The sequence below is a fragment of the Dama dama genome, chromosome 1, assembly GCF_033118175.1.
Source record: "Dama dama isolate Ldn47 chromosome 1, ASM3311817v1, whole genome shotgun sequence".
NCBI lineage: Eukaryota > Metazoa > Chordata > Mammalia > Artiodactyla > Cervidae > Dama > Dama dama.
Window position 1 is genome coordinate 7,402,801 of NC_083681.1, and position 13,967 is coordinate 7,416,767.

The following is a 13,967-nucleotide window of genomic DNA, read 5'->3' on the forward strand; positions in this document are numbered from 1 at the left end:
ATCCCCTTTCTACTCCTGCCCTCAATCCCTCCCAGTATCAGGATCTTTTCAAATGAGTCAGCTCTTCGCATCAGGTGGCCAAACTATTGGAGCTTCAGCTTCAGCATCAGTCCTTCCAGTGAACATTCAGGACTGATCTCCTTTAGGATGGACTGGTTGGATCTCCTTGTAGTTCAAGGGACTTTCAAGAGTCTTTTCCAACACCACAGTTCAAAAACATCAATTCTTCAGTGCTCAGCTTTCTTTATGGTCCAACTCTCACATTCATACATGACTATTGGAAAATCCATAGCTTTAGCTATATGGACCTTTGTCAGCAAAGAAATGTCTCTGCTTTTTAATATACTATGTAGGTTGGTCACAGCTTTTCATCCAAGGAACAAGCATCTTTTAGTATCATGGCTGTAGTCACCATCTGCAGTGATTTCGGAGCCCAAGAAAATAAAAGCCTGTCATGGTTTCCATTGTTTCCCTATCTATTTGCCATGAAGTGATGGGTCCGGATGCCATGATCTTAGTTTTTTGAATGTTGGGTTTTAAGCCAACTTTTTCACTCTCCTCTTTCACTTTCATCAAGAGCCTCTTGGTAAAGATTACTGAATAACAACTTAGTTTATAGATTTTATCCATTCTATTAAACTGATGAGTCAAATCTGCACTGTTCACACTGATACTTTATAGAAGAAGAACACACAAAAATGGAATCTTAGATCATTCAAACAAGATTCCATTTATTTATGGTGCAAGAAATTAGAAAACTTAGTGTACTAAACTTTTTAAAAAGTTGATTTAAGAGAGTACCTATCAAAACTACTTAAAATTGAAATAAGAGTTCAGATAAGAACTATGGTCTAGAGATATGCAGTAAGTGTATAATACCAACTGAATTTCAAAGACTTAATATGAAAAAAAGGATGTAAACTACCACATTAATAATTTTTATATTGATCATCTGTTGAAATGCTAATATTTTGAGTACATTAGGTTAAACAAAATATATTATTAATTTCATTTCTTAATACTTTTTTGAATATGACTGCTAGAAAGTTTTAAAGTTACAAGTATGGCTTCTACTTGTGTTTCACATTATATAAGTACTGCATAGTGTTGATCTAGAAACTATCAAGTAAAATGATATAAGTTCAGCAATTAGAACAGAAGAACATAGGAGAGAACAGCATACAGTAGGGTCTTAAAAAAATGTTTGATTAATGGAAGATGAAAAAAATTAATAGTAATAAGCCCCAAAGTGATATAAGTTGTGATAAATGAATGAGAAAAATACAGTAGAAGACATTAAAGTATATTATATTTTATAACACAGAAGACATCAAAGTATATTATATTTTATAACATAATTCATTTCCTACAAGCCTTCATAAAGCTTTATTAAAAATTAATATGACAACTTTAGCTGTTAAAATAAATATAGGTATTGTATACATTCTGAAAGAGTTAAGTATAGAGATTTATAGCAGTAGAAACATGTTAAAGTGTTACATTAATCTTAAAACAAACTCAAATTAAGTTTTATTTATAATTCAAGTAGCTAAAATTGCCATGAGCAAATTACATCACTATAAGACATTTTTCAGTGAAACTATCTAGGGATGGCAGTCATAGCTTTAGTAAATTGATTATAAGAAAAACTTTTTTTATGAGTAAATATAATTGGCTGAATCATGTACTTTGGAAGGACATCTTTGACATTTTAAAGTTCATCTTATCGTTTAAAAGCTAAGTGTATTCATGGAAAATCATTCATTATGAAGCTGCTGGAGAAGAAATGATTATGGATTTTTAAAAACTTAACTATTAAGCAAGAAATATCTTTTGGGCAAGAAAGAAACTAGTCTCACTTTGGTACAACTTAGGTGTTAATCCAGAATTTTTGTGTTTTAACTAGAGTAGTTTCTTAAGCGAGATGCTAACTTAGACATAAGTAAAACAGATGACACACAGAAGTATTACTCTGTTTTTTTAAGAATTAAAGCTTTTTGAAAATGATTCCCTCTCAGAAAGAATTTTTGCCACTAAAGGAAATTCAAGCAACGAGTAAAGGTTAGAAGGTTTTTCTATAAAGATTCAAATAGCAAATGTCAGACTTTGTGGGAAATAAAATTTGTTATAACAAATCAACTCTGGCTGTTACAGTGTAAATTTAGCTACAGACAATATATAAACAAAGAGGTAAGGATAACTTTCAATAAATCTGTATTTACAGAAAAAGGCGGCACTTCAGATTTGGCCCATGTGCTGTAGTTTGCCAACCTCTCAGGTACACTACCACTTATTCAAAGCATTATGGAGATTCACATACTGCTCTAGATAACATCAGAGTCCCTTCCAGATCTGCAGTTCAATGAAATTAGTAAGATGTGACTGTAGTTTCTATGCGTGTATTTGTCTATGACTCATAGAACAATAAGCAACAATTGGACAGAAGTATTTTTCCCCTTGTCACATGATCATGTCTTTGTTGAAGATACGTTTTTTGACGATAAAAAAAGATACTAAAAGACTTAACACACAATCATTTTAAAAACAAAAAAGGAAGTGAGAAACATCAGAAAGAAATGTGGGGTGGCTCTGAGTTACAGAAATGGGGGCACTATCTTCATTTCCATGTGGCAGAAATTCTACTTATGCTTCATTCCACTTCAGATAATTTCCTAATATCTCTCTGGGAAGAAACAAATTTCCTATCTCTAAGTCCAAATGGTTCTGGTAGAGTTGACTCTGGTGTATGACTTGTGTGCATACTAGGTCCCTTCAGTAGTGTCCGACACTTTGTGACCCAATAGACTATAGCTCACCAGGCTCCCCTGTCCACGGGATTCTCCAGGCAAGAATACTGGAGTGGGTTGCCGTGCCCTTCTCAAGGGGATCTTCCCGACCCAGGGATTCCCAGGTGGTACTAGTGGTAATTAGTTAACTGCTAAGTCATATACTTAGACTTAGGGTTAGGGTTAGGGTCATATACTTAGAAGTTAACCAATCAGAGCACTCCATTCCTCACCATAGTCACTGGTTGAGAGACGGGCAGATTACCAGAGATAACAAGACAGTAAGAATCTTGCCTGCATATTCTGATAAACAGATAACTCTTCCTTTTCACTACACTTGAACTGAAGAGATCATGAAGTAGAGAAGCAATGCAGTCATTTTTTGACAATAAAGAGAGAGGCTGTATAAAAAATGAAGCATACAAACACATATATCATACCAGTTTCAGTGCAGCATCAGCCCTTTTAGAATATACATACCATGCATACTATAATGATCATATATACGTGTATATATGTGTGTGCTGTATATATATGTGTATATATATGTGTATGGGTGTATATATATGTCTATATATATATGGGTGTATATATATGGGTGTGTTGTACATATATGGGTGTATATATATATATGGGTGTATATATATGTGTGTGTTGTACATATATGTGTGTGTATATATATGGGTGTATATATACGTGTGTATATATATGGGTGTATATATATGTGTGTGTTGTATAGATATGTGTGTATATATATGGGTGTATATATATGTGTGTGTTGTATATATATGTGTGTATATATATGGGTGTATATATATGTGTGTGTTGTATATATATGTGTGTATACATATATGGGTGTATATATATGTGTGTGTTGTACATATATGTGTGTGTATATATATGGGTGTATATGTGTGTGTTGTACATATATGTGTGTATATATATATGGGTGTATATATATGTGTGTGTTGTACATATATGTGTGTATATATATATATGGGTGTATATATATGTGCGTGTTGTACATATATGTGTGTATATATATATGGGTGTATATATATGTGTGTGTTGTACATATATGTGTGTGTGTATATATATATGGGTGTATATATATGTGTGTGTTGTACATATATGTGTGTGTATATATATGGGTGTATATATATATGTGTGTGTTGTATATATATGGGTGTATATATATGTGTGTGCTGTATATATATATGTATGTATACATATATGTGTGTATATATATGTGTGTGTGTATATGCGTGTGTGTATATATATATGTGTGTACATATATGTGTGTGCTGTATATATATGTGTATACATATATGGGTGTATATATATGGGTGTATATATATATGTGTGTGTTGTACATATATGTGTGTGCTGTATATACATGTGTATACATATACGGGTCTATATATATGGGTGTATATATATGTGTGTGTGTTGTACATATATGTGTATATACATATATGGGTGTATATATGTGTGTGTTGTACATATATGTGTATATACATATATGGGTGTGTATATATGTGTGTGTTGTACATATATGTGTATACATATATGGGTGTATATATAATGCTTCCCTGGTGGCACTAGTGCTAAAGAAGTCACCTGCGATGCAGGAGATGTAAGAGATACAGGTTCAATCCCTGGGTTGGGAAGACTCCCTGGAGAAAAGGGCATGGTGACCCACTCCATATTCATTCCCGGACAATCCCGTAGACAAAGGAGCCTAACAGGTCGCACAGTGTGGTCCACAGCAGCACAAAGAGTCGGACATGACTGAAGCAACTCAGCACCACACACACACACACACACATACGTGTGTGCACATATACGGTGGGACTTCTCTGGTGGCTCAGTAGTAAAGCATCCACCTGCCAATGGAGATTAAAGATGTGGGTTCAATCCCTGGGTTAGGAAGATCCTCTGGAGAAGAAAATGGCAGCCTACCCCAGGATTCTTCCCATGGACAGAGGAGCCTGGCGAGCTGCAGTCCATGGGACTGCACAGAGTTGGACATGACTTAGTGACTAAGCAACAACAACAACAACTATATATACATATACGGGGGGTGGGAGGAGAAACAGAGATGCTGGTGACGAGCAGAGCAAGTAAGGTCAATGCCAAAAGACACAAGAGGGAAGTACTTTGAGTTGCTACACTGAAGCTGATACTGTAAGCTATTATACCTTTCTAAAAGAAAAATTGAAATGAAGCTAGTGAGTGCTAGTAGAAAGAAGCTTTGGTATTAAATACAAATTACTAATTTTACAAGCCTGAGAGTTTCATAACTTTTACTTACAATATTGTGATATTAATAGACACCAAACACGGTGCCCCTCGGGAGACAAGAACAGGACTGACAGTCATCACTCAGCGGGACCTTTAGATCTCTCTATATCTTTTGGGTCTCTGATAGAAAGTCATTATTCATTTATAACTTGGGTATGTAAAACAAAATGGCAATTTAAAAAAAACTATGGATTAATATACAAATGGCATATTAATAAAACCACATTTATTTCTAGAGAAGAACTTTAATAGGCTATCTGCTCCATAACTCCCACTCCAGTATTCTTGCCTGGAGAATCCCCTGGACAAAGGAGCCAGGTGGGCTGCTGCCCATAGGGTCACACAGAATCAGACACGACTGAAGTGACTTAGCATGAGTGCATGCATTGGAGAAGGCAATGGCAGCCCACTCCAGTGCTCTTGCCTGGGGAATCCCAGGGATGGAGGGGCCTGGTGGGCGGCCGTCTACGGCGTTGCACAGAGTCAGACACGACTGAAGCCACTTAGCAGCAGCAGCAGCTCCATAACTTGGTTAGAGGAATGATTCTGCTGCTCTGTCAAACTACCAAGAAAAGAGGTAATTTAGTAGCATAAATTCTTTCTGGGGTGGGAAGATCCCCTGGAGAAGGGCACGGCAACCCACTCCAGTATTCTTGCCTGGAGAATCCCCACCGACTGAGGAGCCTGGTGGGCTACAGTCATCCATAGGATCGCACAGAGTCGGACACAGCTGAGCAGCTGAACACACAGCACACAGTAGAACAACAGAGTAATAACAAAATCTCAGTTTAAAAGATCTGCACAGATCATGATACTTAAATGGAAAAATGAATACATTTGAGAATACTACTATGTGCCAGGCACATCATGAATTTCCTATGAAGCTTTTATTTTTTTTAACAGTTTCAGCAATATGAAGAAAGGGAGCGAGAAGAGCAGATTATGAAGAATGTTAAGAAATGTCACAAATTTGAAAACTTATACCTGTTTAGAGGAAACAATAGAGCATATTTTATAAAATGGACCCACAATGAGTAGTTTATCTTTCATGTTATCCTAAAAAATGATGTATGTATTTTCATGACAGTGGAATGCTTTTTAGCATTCTTGTGTGTTCAACTAACTGTTAGAAACACAATAAATACAACAGCATAAAATGCTTCTGTGTGTGTATGCATGTGCAAGTGTGTTGCTTAAAAGTTTGAGAAGTGACCAACTGTTCTAATATAGTGAGCAAACTGGTTCATAATTTTAAGACTAAAAGGAACAGTCAGCATTTCAAGTCAGTGCAGATATTCACTGAGGAAAAAAAAAACTTTGAAGTCCAACACTGCACAATATTACTTAACAGAAAAAGAGAGTCTACAAAGCATAATCACTTAAGAGACACATGTTAACTCACAATGTTTTCAAAATCAGAAGCAGACTTTCAGCTTCTGTTTTTAGCAGAGTTAAGATACTGCTGAAAACAACTAAATATGTTGAGTAAAATAGCAAAGCAACTTCTTAAGTACACTCAACTACAACTATGATCTGAGAAGAGATAAATAATTATTTAAACAAGTGAGTGTTGGATTTTTAAACTTCATCTTTATTCATTTCATCTTGAATGTTAACACAAAGTATTCTGGATTAGGGAGAGATTATTTATCAGCTCACAGCAAATAATGTGCTGCTCCTCCACCTTTGCTCCAGTTCTTACCTTCAGGGTGACCAAATGACAGCCAGATCAGTCATCCTATGCAAGCAGCACACACTCCGTGAGCAAGGTGTGCAAAGGATGGGCGGAGAGGTTATTCTCTTCTTATAAAGAGGAAGAAGGAAGCTGCTGTGTTCCCCTCCAAAGAGGATGTCCTAGGAAATCTTACCAACCCTGTAGTATGTAAATAAAAACCTCTACAGGAGCCAAAGGGTCTACTTGTTACTCAGTCGCTCGGTCATGTCTGACTATGCTATACAATGGACTGCAGTACCACAGGCTTCCCTGTTTTCTGCTATCACCGGAGTTTGCTCAAACATGTCCATTAAGCTGATGATGGTATCTCATCCTCTGCTGCCCCATTCTCCTCTTGCCCTCAATCTTTCCCAGCATCACGGCTTTTCTAATGAGTCAGTTCTTCACATCAGGTGACCAAAGTATTGGAGTTTCAGGTTTAGCATCCTTCCTTCCAGTGAATATTCAGGACTGATCTCCTTTAGGATGGACTGGTTGGATCTCCTTGCAGTCCAAGGGACTCTCAGAGTCTTCTCCAACACCACAGTTCAAAAGCATCAATTCTTTGGCGATCAGCTTTCTTTATAGTCCAACTCTCACATCCATACATGACCACTGGAAAAATCATAGCCTTGACCAGACGAACCTTTGTCAGCAAAGTGATGTCTCTTGTTTTTTAATACACTGTCTAGGTTGGTCACAGCTTTTCTTCCAAGGAGCAAGCGTCTTTTAATTTCATGGCTCCGTCACCATTTGCCCCAGTTATTTTGGAACCCAAGAAAATAAAGTTTGTCACTGTTTCTTTTTTTTCCCCATCTATTTGCCATGAAGTGATGGGGACCAGATGCCATGATCTTAGTTTTCTGAATGTTGAGTTATAAGCGAGCTTTTTTCACTCTTCTCTTTCACTTTCACCAAGACGCTCTTTAGCTCCTCTTCACTTTATGCCATTAAGGTGGTGTCATATGCATATCTGAGGTTATTGGTATTTCTCCCAACAGTCTTGATCCCATCTTGTGTTTCATCCAGCCTGGATTTTGCATGATGTACTCTGCATACAAGTGAAATAGGCAGGGTGACAATATACAGTCCTTTCCCAATGTTGAGCCCGTCCATTGTTCCGTGTTTGGTTCTAATTGCTGCTTCTTGCCCTGCATACAGTTTTCTCAGGAGGCAAGTAAGATGGTTTAGTATTCCCATCTCTTTAAAAATTTTCCACAGTTGGTTGTGATCCACACAATGATCTAGAGATGTTTCCAAGTTTGGGCTTTATCCTTCTGTCATGGAAATACCTATGAAGATAATGCTCTAGTCTTGCCAGTGTCCTGAGGCTTAGAAGGAATTTACAGCTGTCACCTATGTTCCTCTCAGAGAGATAATACAAGTTTTATTATCCTTTTTTAATACAACGCTTAGCTAGATAAATAGTTACAAAGTTAATTTCCATAATACATGAAGAGTCACGTAAGACTGGGTTTTTTATGAGAATACAAGACATCCAGAAAGGTTTTTCTTTCTCCAAACTAAGAATGAGAGAGTAGCAAACAAGCCACTGAAGTTCAAAGACACTAGTGAACCTGAGCTTTGGTATTCATATACATGGGCTTGGGAGACCAGGGAATATGTCCAATATCTGCTCAAGGTGGAGAGGTAAAAATGATACATCCAAAAAATGTGAAATCCCAAATGGTTACATCCTTGAGAAAAGACTGAAATAGAAATAAGCTGCCTTCCACCCACCACCTGTGCCTCAGGGACCACAGGAAAACTGCCTATGTGGAAATCTGGTACTAACTGGAGTGGGGAGTTTATGTGTCGAATTCTCTTGTCAAAAAATAGCCACAATCAAAACTTTAATGTTAGTTTGCAAGCACTCCCTTGGAATTTCCAATAAATTTCAAAAAGATAATTTAATTTATATGCCTCCAAACTAGTGCTATCTCCAAGTATTTGAAAGGTGCATAATTCTTATCTTAACACAAACCAAACCCTAATCCTACACTCTAAATTGAAGAGGAGCCTGGCGGGCTACCGTCCATGGGGGTCACAAAGAGTCAGACACGACTAGGCGACACGACTTTCACTTTCACTACTTCCAAATAAGAGAAAGCCTAGTCCTCAGTGCCAAATATTAACTTCCTTAGTTTAAAATATGATTTTTTATGGGAATTATTATGCAAATTATAAGTCCCTACTACAGAAATATGAAGAGGGGAATGAGTAACAGCTGAGCAGGCTTCTGGAAGCTGCTGGGACTTTACCTGCCCATCCCTGATTTAGCACAGCCAGGATATTCCAGTAGAAGGAAACAGCATTTGGAAAGTCCTCATAGACAGAACCACTGAGGTCTGCCTCACTATGGAAAAGGCTTACGGGTAAGGTTGGATATGGAGCCATGTTGTGAAAAACAATTTTCTTTAGGAAAATTAACGTAATAATCTCAAATAGGACTTCAAGGATGGACATATTATAAGGAGAGTCAAATTTGCTGTTTTCTGCAATAACATGTATGAGAAAGAATAAAAGCCTAAATTATGGCAATAGCTTCAGGAAGGAAATGGAAGAGATAAAAAAATAAAACATTATAACAGGATGAAGCACAAGATATTTGAAAGATTAATTTAACTACTATGAATATAATAATAACTATCTTTTAATGAATCTGTATTTATCTTACAAATAAAAGTTAAAATGACATTTTAAAAGTTATGCTTGGTTCTGGACAAAATGGGCAACCTATCTCCCACTTCTGCATTCTGTCTTGGACAAAACAAGAAGATACTGAACCCAGAAGATGGCACAAAAATAATGGAAAACGTCTGGGAGACAGAAAGTGTTTGGGTAACAGGCAAGAAAAGAATACGGTAACCTACAGCTGAGGGCCGGATGCCACGGCTAGGGTCAAGCTAGGAGAATTTTGGGTTGCAAACTTATCTTTTCATGTTTCCCTGGAAAGATTACTGCTCACCATCTTACCATTTCAGGGCTGAAAATAGCAGTATTAAGCACCCACCAATGACAGCACAGTACTTGATATTTCACAGCATACAACCCAGCTATGTGAAGAATACATTGAAACAGGTATAGCTGGGAAGGCTGGCTTTTAGAATTCCAAGTTCTCAGAGTATCAAACAGAATAGATGCAAAACCAAACAAAATCCACATCTGTATTTAATGTGGTGAAATTTAGGGAGATCTGAGAGAAAATATACTAGCGGGCAAAAAACTAATGAGTTACAAAGAAATAAGAATCAGATTAACAGCAAATTTCCTCAATAAATTTGCATAAATTTGATTTTAATTAAAGGATAAGCAAAGATTGGTTTAAGAAAAAAAAAAGAAGGTTAAAGAATAATAACTTCAATATGAATTGATACGAAGAATGGAAATCAGGGCCATGACTTCATGGCCAGAAATCTGTGCAATGTGGTTACTTGTATGCCTTAGGCACGAGTGGAGAGAGCCTGGGTGTGGAATGTCAAGGGATGCAGTGTATCTTTCACTCTCTAATTCTTCCTCAAGCTAGTTTTATCAATCTGATGGTCTAAATAAAGTGGCAATTCCAGTTAGTTGAGGGCATTATTTATTCAGACTCCCAACAATCACCAATTGTTGACACTAAGAATAACTTGAAAACTGTAATATTTGAGGGTTTGAACTAGGTTCTGAAATAAGCCTAATTTGACTTCCCTTATTAGAGAAGGCTATCGATACATAAACATTTTATAGCATTATTAAACATATGAGTTGTAAAATTATATTTTTTTAATTTCAGAAAGTAAGCCCTTATTCAATTAGAATAGTAACCAATAATACTGTAATGGTTTTGCCTAGTGAGCAAGCAACCATCTATAATCTATAACTACTCTGCAATATAGAAATAAGTCAATTCCAGTCGATGAATTGCTTTTTCTTAGCACTTGAATTCCTTTGAAAAATTTCACCTTTAAGAGCAGTCATTGACTTTACACAGAGAGGCAAGAGAAGGCAAAGAGTGAGCAAAATATGTATCAGCCACGGAGGATGTCACCATACATTACCAGGATAAGAAAAATTACACTGGTGACACTACTTCTTGGGCTGATCTATTACTATTATTTCCTTCATCTTCTTCCAGAATACTGCATACATCAAGGGCATATCAATGCCAAAATTTACCAACATATTCATCAACATAGACAATTTGGAGATAAAACTGGAGGAAAAAAAAAAAAGGATATGGGGAAAAAAGAAAAAACAGAGGAAGAATGTTCTACTACTAACCTGGTTTAATTTCTTCCAGAGATTGAGGACAGGAGAAAGTTCATTAGACCAGATTTCTCTATCAAATTTGCAACCAGCTGTTACAGATCTGCCTAAGATCTTCAACTGTGAAATAACCTGAATGAAGAAAATAAAAAGCAATAAATGAACTTGACCATTCAGTAGGATACAAAAACAGCCATATTTAGCTTATAAAGACTGTGTGTGTGTGTGTATATATATATTTATGTACATATTATAATGACTCTACACCTGAAAAGCTACTTCTTCAGTTAGATCCAGTCTTAATAACCTATTTGCTCACTTCCGAAATAAAAATATTTTTCAATTGGAATGATTTAAATCATATAACCTCAAAATGTTGATATAATTTTTTGGAAAGATGAAATGACAGAAAAGATGGTAAATAGTATGAAAGTAAAGTGAAAGTGTTAGTCGCTCAGTTATGTCCTATTTTTCACGACCCCATGGACTCCTCTGTCCATGGAATTCTCCAGGCAACAATACCGCAGAGGGTAGTCATTCCCTTCTCTAGGGGATCTTTCCAACCCAGGGATGGAACCAGGGTCTCCTGCATCGCAGGTATACTCTTCACCATCTGAGTCACCAGGGAAGCCCAGTAAATAGTATAGCAAACTATGAAATAGTACAACAATTTTAAGTAACTGTTGGTACACATTACAATAAATCTAAGCTTTCAGGATTCTATGTTGATTTTAAGTTGCCATCTCAATGTTTCTTTTATACATAAGACTCAAATGAAAGAAGTTATAGGTCAATTAGTAAAAATCAAGCAAAATAAATTCTTCTTTCCTACTTAGGGCTTTCACTTCTGCAAAAAGTGTCTGATGGCTCAGACAGTGAAGAATCTGCCTGCAATGCAGGAGACCTGGGTTCGATCCCTGGGTAGGGAAGATTCCCTGGAGAAGGGAATGGCTATACACTCTAGTATTCTTGCCTGGAAAATTCCATGGACCGAGGAGCCTGGTGGGCTACAGTCCCTGGGGTTGCAGAGAGTCAGACATGACTGAGCAACTTTCACTTCACTTCATTTCTGTAACTTTCAAGTTATCAGCTTCTCTGTCACCATTCTCTAGAGAAGAAAATGGCAGCCCACTCCAGCATTCCTGCCTGGAGAATACCATGGACAGACCATTGGGTCACAAAGAGTTGGATTCGACTGAGGGACTAACCCACACACACATCATCATTCTCATCAAAATCAATTCACTCACATTTTCTTTTCAACACAGTGTATAATGGCTTCCATTTCAATAATATCAGTAAATATTCTTGATCATTTACTAAGAATGATCCAGGATATCACTGAGTATTCTATATATCATATTATAGATATTAGAGTAGATGTATAAAAATCAGTTAAGTATCTTTTGATGGGTCTTCCTAAATATTTCAACTGAATATTAAAACTGTGCTAGCTCATTGCTTATCTGACAGAAACAAATCCCCAAATCCAAACAATATGTTTTCCTAAGCTAATATTTTATACATCAACATTTGCCAGTTATCAACTATCTTTTCTGTTTTACTTTTTGAGAGATATAAGCTGTTTTTCCTTTTTAATAAATTGGGCTACATTTAATATTTTGGGGGTTCTTATACTATTAAAGTTCACAATAAAATAAGGACCATAAATCTTTCAAAATAAATGCACAAATTAACTGATAAACATACAGAATCGCTGTTAAACTCAAGTTCCTTCTAGAGTTTTTGATTGATTCTCTAATCTAGAAAAAACTGTGGTGATTCATTGTTTCATTTTCTTTGTTTTTCTGATAAATTATTTTCATTTGCTCCAGCTGAACCCTACAACAGCATCCAATTCATCAGCTCTACTAAACCACAAAACATCACCAGTTGGTAGTCAGAAGAAGTGCTATTTTGACTCTGGTAACAATTGCTATCACTTATTTGTGTTTAAAATTTGTCAAACACGACAGAAAACAAAGTAAGAATGCAAAGAGATGTCTAAAGGAAAAAAGGTTCAAATATTTTTCTACACATGATGTTTTTTACAGTTGATGTTAAAAACTATTTTAAAATAAAATGCTTACCAGCCCAAAAAGGTTTTCTTCCCAGAAAAATAACATATGAGCACTGCTTTTCATAATAACATGATTATAATACAATCTTTAATGAATAGTAATAAAAAGGGAGTTCAAATGCATAATAAAAATATTGTATAATACGGATGGGGCTATAACTTGTAACAATGGACCATCTTTTTTTTTTCCCATTTATTTTTATTAGTTGGAGGCTAATTACTTTACAATACTGTAGTGGTTTTTGCCATACACTGACATGAATCAGCCATGGATTTACATGTATTCCCCATCCCGATCCCCCCTCCCACCTCCCTCTCCACCCAATCCCTCTGGGTCTTCCCAGTGCACCAGCCCCGAGCACTTCTCTCATGCATCCAACCTGGGCTGGTGATCTGTTTCACCCTTGATAATATACATGTTTCGATGCTGTTTTCTCTAAACATCCCGCCCTCGCCTTCTCCCACATAGTCCAAAAGTCTGTTCTGTACATCTGTGTCTCTTTTTCTGTTTTGCATATAGGGTTATTATTACCATCCTTCTAAATTCCACATATATGCATTAGTATACTGTATTGGGGGACATCACTCATTATCAGAGAAATGCAAATCAAAACCACAATGAGGTACCATTACACACCAGTCAGGATGGCTGCTATCCAAAAGTCCACAGGCAATAAATGCTGGAGAGGGTGTGGAGAAAAGGGAACCCTCTTATACTGTTGGTGGGAATGCAAACTAGCATAGCCGCTATGGAGAACAGTGTGGAGATTTCTTAAAAAACTGGAAATACAACTGCCATATGACCCACCAATCCCACTTCTGGGCATACACACCA

At 36.5% G+C, this 13,967-nt stretch overlaps 1 protein-coding gene across 2 annotated transcripts in view; it reads right to left on the reverse strand.

Annotated features, from left to right (window-relative positions):
* DYNC2H1 (dynein cytoplasmic 2 heavy chain 1) overlaps positions 1–13,967 on the reverse strand; it is a 408,806-nt gene that overhangs the window by 97,639 nt on the left and 297,200 nt on the right. For both annotated transcript variants that reach the window (XM_061143196.1, XM_061143187.1), the window contains exon 83: positions 11,068–11,184. In XM_061143196.1, the coding sequence (XP_060999179.1) occupies positions 11,068–11,184 (117 nt within the window). The remainder of the gene's footprint in view (positions 1–11,067; positions 11,185–13,967) is intronic.